This window comes from Alternaria conjuncta (assembly GCF_024043145.1).
Source record: "Alternaria conjuncta strain BMP 0040 chromosome Unknown scaffold_28, whole genome shotgun sequence".
Classification (NCBI taxonomy): Eukaryota; Fungi; Ascomycota; class Dothideomycetes; order Pleosporales; family Pleosporaceae; genus Alternaria; species Alternaria conjuncta.
Window position 1 is genome coordinate 1 of NW_026250117.1, and position 11,325 is coordinate 11,325.

The following is an 11,325-nucleotide window of genomic DNA, read 5'->3' on the forward strand; positions in this document are numbered from 1 at the left end:
GTCTAGGTCCGGGGTCGGGGGGAGGATTTGGGGCGGGTACATGCCGGCTGGGGCTTCGCGTTCTTGGACGGGGGTTGCGGCATCGAGGGGGTCGGTGGCTGCGGCGGCGTCTTTTGCTGGGGGGCTGGCGGGGAGGGGGGTGAGTTCTGGGTAGGGGACTTCGATGTAGTTTACGAGGATGTTGGTGTAGTCTACGGCGGTGGGGAGCTTGTCGCTTGTGCGCATGTCGTTGTCGACGAGGAAGGTGAGGTGGTGGGTTCCTGGCGTGACGGAGACGTAGGCGGAGAGGGCATCTTTCTTCTTGCTGGGGCCGCTGGGAGATGTTAGTACTGTCGGTGTGTGGTGTAACCTCGAAGGCGGCAGCTGCAAAATCGAGTTCGAGGCGCAACCCTCGTATACGTCTGCCTGCATCCACCGTTCTAGCCAGGCGCATGACTGTCCCACCAATCATGCCTGAGACACCCCAAGAAATCGAAACAACTTACTTCCTATGCAACTTATATTTCCGGTTCCACCCCGCAAACGTCCCCGTAACATAAACCCTCTCCCCACTCCCCTCCCACTCAATCAGCGTCGGCACAGTCGGCCTCCCCTGCCCAGGCCCCTTGAACTCCTCTCCTAGATCCTCATCATCCGCCGTCGTCGTACTCAGCATAGAGCTTCTGCGCGGCAACATGCCATCGGCGTCGCTCTCGTGGACAGGCGTCCATATCTCCTGGGGCGAGATGATGGGGCTGCCGGGGGTGTGTACTTCTTCTTCTATGGGGAGGGGCAGGCGCGGGGGGCGCGAGAATTGGGATGCTGGGGGCAGGTAGTCGGAGGCGGAGGCTGGGTCGAGGGAGGAGGGGATGGCGGAGGAGAGGGGTGGGGAGGAGCTTGCTGCGAGGGTGGAGGGGACGTCGACGGGGGCGGTGGGCGAGGGCGCAAGGGGTGAGGTTTCTGTCGAGGGCGCTGGGTCAATGGGCGCTGCATCGGGTACAGGCGCTGGTTGCGGGGGAGTCGCATCGCGGGAAGCGACATGGCCCTGCTTGTCCTTGTCCTTGTCGCTGCTGCGGAAGTGGGCGCCCTTCTGGCTGCTCTGCTCGTTGCCCATAGTGGCGGCGGCGTCGTGGTGGGCGCTGTGGTTGCGGGCCTGGTTGTTGTTGTAGTGGTCCTGGGCGGCCTGCAGCTGCGAGGTAATGGCCCTGGTGCTAGTTCCCACGGTTTGCGCTCTCCCACGCGAGATGGGGCGGGCCGACGTGGGATGGCTCTCAGCGTCGACGAGGCTCACGCTGGGAGCCGCGGGGGCTTTGGCCGCACTCAGCGCCTGGATCGACTCGCGGCGGCGGGCGCTGTGGTGCTGGCTGTGCGGCGGGTGAAGGTGCGGCAGGTGGCGGTGGTGTTGGGGTCGCTCGTGCCCGTGGCCGCCGCTGTGATTGCCGTGGCCATGTGATGCAGTCACGTTGTTGGTGGGCGAGGCCGGGTTCGACGTCGGCGTCGTCGACCGCGAATTCTGGTTCCCCATGGATACGCCCGCTGGATGTGCACGAGGGCGACGTTACAGGACTGAAGCTGGAGCTGGCCCCGGCCGCTGGATTGCATGCAGCGCCTCACAGGGATTAGCATTTCCATGGCTGCACCCATCGCCGATAGCTCAATGCACGAGCCAATGACACCTATCGTGGGCCAGTCGGCCCTGTATCGTGAGTCGCGCCCGTCCACCACCAACGCGTCAACACATCTGCCCGCGCGGATATGGACGCGAGCACCGTCTTCTCAGTCGTCGCACGCATCGCTGTGCAGCTGGCACACGTCATTTGGTTTCCCATCAACAAACTCATCAATCTCGTCGTCATCCTATTACTTCCATTCTACAACGTCATCACATTCGTCCTGCTACCCTTCATCCACCTCGGGCAGTCAATCATCAGAGTGTTATCAATCCCATTTAGCGTCAAGTGGTTGGAGAGGATCGAGGTATTCAATCTTGATCCATTGCGCATAATCTTTACCATACTAATCTATAAAGACACTCTATGTCTACTTCGGAACTGCCAGCCTCATAGGATGCATCACCGGCACCATCATCTTTGTCATCTTCAGATTCCTGTCATCGACCCTCAAAATCGACGCACCCATCGTGCCCAAGGAGCCTGAACAGGGAAGAACAGCCGCCGAGTACAGGGCTGCGCGGCGTGTGAAGAGGGAGGAACCCATCGACCATTCACGAAGTGCGACGCCCGTGGTGTTGAAAAAGGTTGCTGGGCCTCGCAGGCGGGGTCTGCTCTCACAAGCCATCATCGAAGAAGAGGACTCCGACTTTTGACCTCACCCAGCCTGGTCAGACGATGTTGTTGGGAACAGATACCAGAGTAGAATGACCAGAGTCTCTCCATTGTGAATCTGAACGTATGCTGGGGCTCCGATGAAGCGTGGTCGATGTGTGATCTTTGCTGAGACCTGGCCTGCTTGGAAACCTCCCTTCGTCATCTTTGTCTGCATCGTCCGAAAACAGGTTCAAGGAAAGGTCCGACGTTGAAGTTTTCTTCCGCATAGGAGGCTGTGCTGCAGGTCGTGGAACTTGCGGACACGTGTTTTGACGTGCCGGTGGCCTACAGCATGTCAGATATGAGTGAAAGAAAGGCTCGTTACTCACGCCGCAGAACCGCCCTCTTTCTCGTCGGTACCAGCCAATGTGAGCCAGTGGAAGACCACAGCAGCCCACGTGACTGTTGACATTCGGTTAGCCAGATTCACCACAAGCTGGTGGTGAAAGTACCATCCAACGTGCAAATCGTATAGCAGACCTGTCGCCACCAGAACACGTCAGTAAATGCCTTCGTATTCACTCAGAGCTCAACGAACAAAGGCCAGTTCGTTTCCCTGCAGAATGCACAGAGAGGCAAGATTCGCGCCAGTCGGCACGATAACAAGGACTGTTCCCCAAAACGTCTTCCACAGCAGAGTTTCGACTTTCTTTGCCATGACTTCGTTTGATCGATGAAGGTTCGGCGTGGCTTTGTTCTTTGTCCGACTGCAAACATTGCCGATCCACAGTGCTAATCGGCTCGGGAAACTGGCGCTCGAGGTTTGGCCGCCTCTGACCAAAGGGCTCAAGAGGTAAACAAACACAAGCGTGAGGTAGACGTTGATGACGATATCGCATGTCAAGAGCGGGACGCCCGTGTATCGCTTGACACCGATGCGGCAACGTCCATCGTCGGAGATCCAGAATACCGGTAGGATGAACGCGACACATCCAATGGTACTGAGGCTCACTACGATGCCAATTGTGCTGTATAGCCATAACGGATCATGATAGCGCGTCATGTAAGGTGCTCGTAGGGCGTGCGCTCGCTCGACGAGAAAGAGATACCTATCCACCAAGCCGGGAATTAGTTTTTCCAATCCATCCATGATCTTTCTAGAAGGAACCGCCTCACATGCTCACTTTACTGCCGGCATAGAAAACGATGCACAGTCTCATGGCGACCTTGCAGACAGCGTTTGTTCCTAGCCCTAGGCCGTTATTTACGACTGCGGCCGAGAAAGCGAAGCCAATCGAGAGGAAGTAGAGGATGAAGACATAGACCTGGGTCAAGGTTATGCGATTGAAAGGCTGGCGGTCAAGTATTCGAACGCGATATCCTGTTCGTGTCAGTTGTACGTTGCATCTAGATGAAGCGAGCAGTTTTGCGTACCAAGTAGCCCAGATAGCAGGATGACGCAGAACTTGGAGGTTACAACAAATGATGTACGTGGTCCAGGCGGTTCCCCAGGATAAACATCCGCTCTGTCTGGCAATGTAGGTCTATCGATCGAGATGGCCGCCGATAAGACCGCGGCTACTAGCAACGCCCATAGTCCGAGTGGGATCAACATCGTGGTAGGAGTTGTTGTGCAGAATACCAGCTGAATGGAAGTTCAAGTAAGAGGTTAAGTTGGCGACATGACTAGGAGGTACTGATAGGTCGTAGGGCGTTGTTCGGTATAGTAAAGTCGAACAAGGTGAAGAAATGAAGATGCCTTGCTCTCGTGCTGCGAGTTCAGCATGCTGCAGTTGACACGCTCAGGCGTCGCTTCTCTCACATCTCATATGGTGGGAGGCGCGACGGCGAGCAACAGCTTCTCGAATAAGCGAGAGATCTTTCGGCCAGTCGACCTTACTTATCAACGCCTGAGATGGCAACATTTAACACCCAGGACTCGACAGCGATTTCGCAGTTCATGATGAGACCTCAGGCGGATTACTGACTTGTTACACAACGCGGAGTAAATTTCAACGAGATGCGACCCGACGGAATCAAGATGCTCGCACACGAAAGGCTCGGCTACAATGTAAGGAGACCTCGGATGTCTTGGCGAAGACCCTTCTCCACACAATCAAGTGGATGCTAGTAGCAACCGAATCATGAGTTGTGTACTCCGCTCCAGCCTGTACCGTGCTACCCGCGGAACAATTCTCAACACAACATCGTCATTGTGTAGACGAGGCTTGGTGTTGGTACGTCATGGATCTCGCTTCCTGCCGTGGGAGTAAGAGACCAAGTACCAGGGTCACGATAGCAAAAACTACCGAGACAGCACTGAATGCGCCGACTGTCGAATTGGGCGCTAGTCTACCAAGGTCCATCTCTTTGCTGGGTTTTCTCCCAGTTTGGTGGGTCCTGATCGACTAGTAGCAGGCGCAAAAGAAATTTGCCCGCCAAACACACGCCAGGGCGCCTAGCAACGGTGTGTACATACACTGCGGGCTGTTAGCTTCCAAGGTTATCGCGCGTACTGCGCAACTGCTTGGTCGACGTAGGAGACATGTGAGCTGCTCTTGGCTGGCGGCGTAGGAATGTGGGAACTGGTGGGAAGCGAGTGTGGGAGATGTAGCGCGCTGCAGCATCGCGTCATAGGCGGGACGGAAATGCCTCACTACACAGCCTCTCGCGACGATGACGGCTTATGGAACTGGCTGCGAGTGAAAGACGGGGCTGTTTGTGTTGACCAGACAGTGAAATTGGACCCAAGAGCGGTGGAACAAGGCGAGCACACTCAGATATTCACCGCAACGGTGTGGGGGTGGATGGTCGCAGCTCGAACCGTGTTTGACATGTGAAGTGCCTGGAGGGGGCAGGCGCGAACCCCGTTAGCGTGCCTCCTGAGATTGGGCGTCTGTGCACAGCCTCACTCTAGCCCTCTAGACGCGCAGCGCTCGTCTTTTGTCTCACGCCCACGCCTCTGCCCTTTCTCCCTCCTTCTCCCGCCAAGTACTAGACGGACGTTGATGCTTGCCGGATGCTTGATTTATACCTCTTTTAATACCACATCTCTATCCCGCCCTCGCGCCTTTTCTTCACTCACCACCCAGTCCGTGCACGACGATCCATAGGGAAAGGAGGCAGAGAACAATACAGCAACCATGCGGAGAGGCGTCACCATATTCCTGCTCGTCACCATCGTCGTCCTCGGCTTCGCGGTACACAGCGTCTGGACACTGCTCGGTCTTCTGATTGCGACTGGCCGCGAGGATGCCATTCTCCGCGGAGAACTCCCTGCGCCCAACTCGAGCGCGATTAGTGATGCGCCGCAATTGATCCCCAAGATCATCCACCAGACGTACATCAACGACAGTATACCGCTGCACTGGAAGGGCCCCCAGCAGAGCTGCCTCGACCTCCACCCCGACTACGAGTACAAGCTGTGGACCGACAAGAAGTCGCGCGAGTTTATCGCTCAAGAGTAGGCGCTCCTACGTCCACATCACGCGAGGTCTTAGCTAACATCGTCAGATACCCATGGTTCCTTGAGACCTTCGACGGCTACCCCTACCCCATCCAGCGCGCCGATGCTATTCGCTACTTTGTCCTCCACCACTTTGGTGGAATCTACATTGACCTGGACGATGTACGTATGGCATGTCCTCTCAAATGTCGCAATGCTAACATTCTCAGGGATGCAACCGCAGTCTCGACCCTCTTCTTGCCTACCCAGCCTGGGTTCGCCGCACCATTCCCACTGGTATCTCAAACGATGCCATGGGCGCGGTCCCTCGTCACCCCTTCTTCCTCAAGGCCATTGACTCGCTGACCGACTACAACCGTCGCTGGCCACTCCCCTACATCACCGTCATGGCCTCCACCGGACCTCTCTTCCTCAGTCTTGTGTGGAGACATTACAACAACGCCGGCCCCATCGACCAGAACCGCGTGCGCATCCTGTTCCCCGAAGAATACAACAACCACCCCTGGAGTTTCTTCACTCACCACCTCGGAAACAGCTGGCACAGGACCGATGTCAAGATCATCTTCTGGCTCGCCAAGCACTGGCTCCTTGTTACCGTCTTCGGATTCGTTGTTGGATTTGCAATCCTCGGCATGTTGTACAAGTTCTTCGTTCTCAACAAGCGCACGACCGGACCTGGATCGCCAAAGATGCGCTACTTCAACCAAAGGATGCCGTTCTACCGTCGCATCAGCCAAAAACGGAGCTTCGAGCTCGACGACCGCCACGAAGTCTAATCGCACCATCCAGTCCGCGCATTGCATTGTTTCAGCGTTACGTCCGTTCACATGTCTTGCATTTATCCGGCGTTTTTCACCATCATCAACGCAGCCGCCTTGTATTTTCGCTTCTACGTTACCCCACAAACCTTTTTGTTCGCTTCTATCCACATTATTGATCGGGGGCTGCGTTGCCCTCCTAGCTTGTTTAACTGTTGTTTTCACTGTGGTGTTTAGACCACAACCGGCGCTGTTGGTATACATGAAAAAGGCTGGACCACTGTCGTTGCCAGAAGAAGGAGACTGGGTGGAATCCTCATAGAAAGGGAAAGGGCCAGACCGGGGCCGGACCGCGGAGGCATCAGGATGAAAGACCGAAGAGCTCGGCTTAGGGATGCGAAGTGTTGTTATCTAGATAGAAGAAGAAGCGTTATTGCTTATGTTAATATGAAATGTATTGAGTAATTATCATCCTGAAGTGGAAATCAGTCTGTGACTTTCCAGGCACGTGTCAAGTAAGAGATGATGACTGTAGACAGCTGCGGAGCGCCATCAACAAAAACCAAAATAACTAAACAGACTTCCCATTAAGAGGATCTTCCATGTTCAACTGCGACCACGAACGGTTGAGGAACTATGTCTTTCCGAGCTTTCCGAACGACATGCGAACACGCAAGTGTCGCCCCACTTGTTTCCCTCATCCGCATATGATTGGCCCCCCAGCCCTGACCCTTCCGCCTCGCTACTTCCCTCCCCTTGTCATAAAGCTTACTGTGTTCGTAACTATATCGCGACGTCGCATGTGCCAGGTCAATGCTGGCATGTACGTTACTAGTATTGCACGTCCAACATGGACTCAAGCGACGTCTAAGAGCAAGTGAAGTTTGTTTACTTTTTCACTATGGAGAGATCGGCAGATTGTCGTGGCCACTGCGCAGCTTTGGGATGGATAACGTGGGTACGTCGGGGAGGGAAGGCGTAGAGGCGGTGGAGGTTCTTTGCAGTGGCAATACAGCAGAAGATTAGGTCTATCTATACCTCGTAGAATGCGTGGTCGTCTTTGGCGCTGGTTACCGAGCACGTATTTTGGTGAGCGGGACGATTATGGCAGATCTCAGATGTTCAGCTGGGTAACGCGCCGGCATCGACCTCCGACTCCACAACTCTTCCCGAAATACCTAAGCCTCAAGGATCTACACCTAGGTAAAGGCTGTGTCCCTGGATCGAATGCAGCATCGCATGCACTTTATTGAGCATCAACAACGCCAGATCGACACGAGTTGCCATGGCCACTACGCAGCGGCCAATGACGCGAGTCCGCCACTTCCGTAACCGTTGCAGGCCTTCCGTCATCGCTCGGCCCTGCGCAATCAAGCAGCCAATTCAGGCTTGAAGCTCCCAATGTTGGAAACACCGTTCTCTCTAAGTTTAGGAACTTGACAGCCGGTATCCGTCCGTCTGGATCCACTTCGCTCCCATATCCTGATCTTGTACCTGACGTCGCTTTCTCCTTTCTGCTCATCAACTTCGATGGATGGGACTTGAGGGATTACTACTTTCACAACCAAACCGACTCAACCCAAATCACACCGATATACGCTTTCTGTGTCGGATACTAGAACATCGATTATCCCCGATCGCCACTTCACAATGGTTGGAGCTACAGTCCAAATGCGCGAGGGCGCTGAGCTCGTCGGCGAACACGGCTACCGCTATCTTCTCGTCAAGCCGCTCGGCCAGGCCAATGTATGGGTAGCTGTCGATGCAGCTTCTCAATCGAAGATCTACATCGTGAAGCAACCCGGAGACGATGACGTCGGTTTTGGATGGCCAAAGTTCCAACACGAGATGATCATGCACGAGCTCCTCAAGGGGATTCCAACGATCCGACAGCAAGTAGACCGCATCCCACCATCCGCTAGAGGCGAACCGCCCCGAATCGTACTCGAGATCCTCCAATCGACTCTCTGGGATGCGCGCAAGAAGCGCCAGTTCAGCGATGTGGAACTCAAGGGTATCATGCGCTCGGCGTTGATGGGCTTGCGGGATGTGCATCAACGAGGCTTGGTGTATGCGGGTGAGCCTTTACCCACACGACTACGATGACAAGGAAAAGCTAACCTCATCCAGACCTGAAGATGCAGAACATCCTCCTAAGCGGCTTCGAAGATGAACCCAACAAAAAAGCCTCTGTCGGCGACGACCGCATCACCGCCAAACTAGGCGACCTAGGAATCGTCATGGAGCCAGCAAAAGGCCTAGTCCAACCCATCGTATACCGCGCCCCCGAAGTCTACTTCCGCAACGAGATCAACCAGCCAGCCGACATCTGGTCCTGGGGCGTCATCTACTGCCAGCTCCTCGAAGCGCAAGCCTCCTTCAACAAATACGGCATCTACGACGAGCTCCTGCAAGGCAACACAGGCCAAGGCCAGAAAGAGCGTTCCGTCGAACGAGCCATAGCACACGACTTCGGCCTCGGCGCGTTGGATTACTACGACGGCTGCAGACTTCCATACCACGACCGCTCCCACCACGAAGGACAACACTGGGAGAGGTTGCTGGAGAAGGGTGTTCCGGAGAAGGAAATCAAGTTCCTGAGCTGGGTCCTGAACCCGGTTCCTACGGATAGGCCTACCGCGCAGCAGATTCTGGATGCGGGCTGGTTTACCATGGATACGGCGAAGACGAGCAGAATTGCTGAGAAACTGGAGAAATCGGCGCAGGATAGTCGACGGAGGAATTTGCAGAGGAAACGCAGTGAGCCGCTCTTATCCACGTTTTCGGCATCGGCACAACAACCATCTGGATTGTACACCCGCGAGCAACCCACTTCCTTCAGAAACACTACGGCTTCAAATACAAATACAAATTCGACAGCATGGGCTCCGGCTGGTATGCCATGGCACCCGCAACCATCCCAGTCATATTCCCAGCCAAAGTCGTCGCTAGCGCAACCACAGCAACAGTCTTCCCCAGCACAAGGTGGTCCGCCATACCAACCCATGTCCTTCAAACCCGTCACGGTCCAAGCGAAGGAGGAATTGGAACATAAGGCCAGGCCGGTTACGCCGAGGAGTGCGACGCAGAAACCGAGTGGGAGTACGTTTTTGAACTTTGGGGGTTTTATGCGGTAGGGATGGGGTGGGGGTTTTTAGGGGATGGGTTTGGGGGGATGATTTTGGGGGGATGGAGGAAGGGGTTGAATGGAGAGAGAGGGGAGGAACGGTGGTGGGGTGGTGGTGGGGTGATGGGGTGCGTTAGGCCTGCAGCTTACATCAAGTTTACACCACGCAAAGTCGTCGACTCAACGCCAACGTAGGCTCTAGGGTTAGTAGAGTTCTAGTTGTAATGATATTGTTTCTTGTTCTGGTAAAGATATGAGATGATGGGTGATGAGTGACGTGGAAGTGGACGTAGGAATGAGGTGTCGTGAGATTCGCTAGTGCTGCGTCTATCCCACAATTTACGTTGGTAGATTTGTCGAAGACTGCCTGGAGTGTGTGAGGGATCGGAAAAGGTGTTGCTGTTTCTGCCCCGAGGTCATTAGTCCCAGAGTTAGTTTTCCACGGAATTGCTTCAAAAGAGTGGTTGTTAGTGTGAAAACGGCTGTGCTATCTTACGTAGTCCTTTGAGGTCTTGTACATGGATCTCGCTGCGAGCTTATATGTGTAGTCTTTATTTTTATTTCCCTAGTACTACGGGTACACGCTAACTAGCCTGGGCGTCTTGTCTTGTCCAAGGTGCTGATGCTAGTGTTAGTACTACTGCCCGTGCCAAAGTATGCACATCGCCGCAATGTAATTGGTAGCTTACTTCTCCTTACAAAGTTTCGTGTCGAGTTGTCGTAGTTCTACGCGTTATTGGGTATATCTTTTTCTTCTTGAAAGTGATACTTCATTCGAGAAGGTATACAGTTAGTTTTGGAAGGTATAGACGGTTTGGGGAGATAGAGCGTAAATTTGTTGCGTTCGTCTCTGCGCCTGTCTTAAGGTAGCTATGTTGTAGTGTGTTTCTGTTAGATTAGAGTAGACTTAGAGGTTGTTGGTTTGTTAGATGGTTATTTAGGTACGTCTCTGCGCCTGTCTTGTAGTGTTCTTTAATGTAGAGTGTTTGTCTTAGGTTAGAGTAGAGTTAGAGTAGTTAGTCTTTTAGGTTCTTCGATTGTAAGGTTATTCGGTTGTTCGGTTGCTTAGTTGTTCGGTTGTTAGGTTGTTAGTCAGGTTGTTCGGCTGTTAAGTTCTAATTTAGTTGGTTAGGTCGTTTGTCAGTTAGATTGTTGATTAATGAGTTGGTCGGTTTGTAAACTTCATAATAGACATTTCGTGGAGGACTACCAGGTGGTTGTTTGCTCGTCCGTTTCTCTTCTTAAACGCATTTCCCGTAATTGCGAAACCTCATCTGCGCGACGCGTTCCACTTCGTACAAGTACCCCATTCGGTCCCATTCGTGATCCTGGTACCAGGACTCGGCAAGTTCATCCCCGTGTTTCGCGCGTCCAATTTCCTGAAAAAGGCTGTGCAGTTCCTTCCCAGGGCGCCACTTCCCTACCAACCAATCTAATTGCCGAGTTGATCCATCATTGATAGAGGACCTGGGTTCAGCGTATTCAATACCCCATATCACATCTAGGTTACGTTGACTCATCGGCCGCTCGGGGTACACATCTTGCCCCTGTATGGGTGACCATATTACTGCTTCCTTGAGCGCCGGCATCTGTATCGCTGCTCTTGCAAAGCGTTCGAGCAGTAAGATGAGATTGGCATGAGGAGCAATCCGGAACTCGTAATTATCCTTACCACGTGTCTGTCTTCCACCCCGAATGTTTTCGACATAATATTCGTCCATGTCCTCA

At 53.9% G+C, this 11,325-nt stretch overlaps 4 protein-coding genes across 4 annotated transcripts; 3 read left to right on the plus strand and 1 right to left on the minus strand.

Annotated features, from left to right (window-relative positions):
• Positions 1-40: 40 nt before the first annotated feature.
• J4E85_010924 (uncharacterized protein) lies at positions 41-1,093 on the minus strand (the record flags this gene model as incomplete). Its single annotated transcript, XM_051475127.1, has 2 exons — positions 41-313; positions 486-1,093. Coding segments are annotated over 2 exons (881 nt in total), but the record flags the coding sequence as incomplete, so codon positions are not given.
• A 641-nt stretch (positions 1,094-1,734) lies between these two features.
• Positions 1,735-2,305, plus strand: J4E85_010925 (uncharacterized protein; the record flags this gene model as incomplete). The annotated part of the gene is made up of 2 exons (XM_051475128.1): positions 1,735-1,956; positions 2,009-2,305. The coding sequence occupies 2 exons, from the start codon at positions 1,735-1,737 to the stop codon at positions 2,303-2,305; spliced, it is 519 nt and encodes a 172-aa protein (XP_051320992.1).
• Positions 2,306-5,389: 3,084 nt separating this feature from the next.
• On the plus strand, positions 5,390-6,488 carry J4E85_010926 (uncharacterized protein; the record flags this gene model as incomplete). The annotated part of the gene is made up of 3 exons (XM_051475129.1): positions 5,390-5,709; positions 5,760-5,874; positions 5,922-6,488. The coding sequence occupies 3 exons, from the start codon at positions 5,390-5,392 to the stop codon at positions 6,486-6,488; spliced, it is 1,002 nt and encodes a 333-aa protein (XP_051320993.1).
• A 1,632-nt stretch (positions 6,489-8,120) lies between these two features.
• On the plus strand, positions 8,121-9,607 carry J4E85_010927 (uncharacterized protein; the record flags this gene model as incomplete). The annotated part of the gene is made up of 2 exons (XM_051475130.1): positions 8,121-8,547; positions 8,601-9,607. The coding sequence occupies 2 exons, from the start codon at positions 8,121-8,123 to the stop codon at positions 9,605-9,607; spliced, it is 1,434 nt and encodes a 477-aa protein (XP_051320994.1).
• Positions 9,608-11,325: the final 1,718 nt, after the last annotated feature.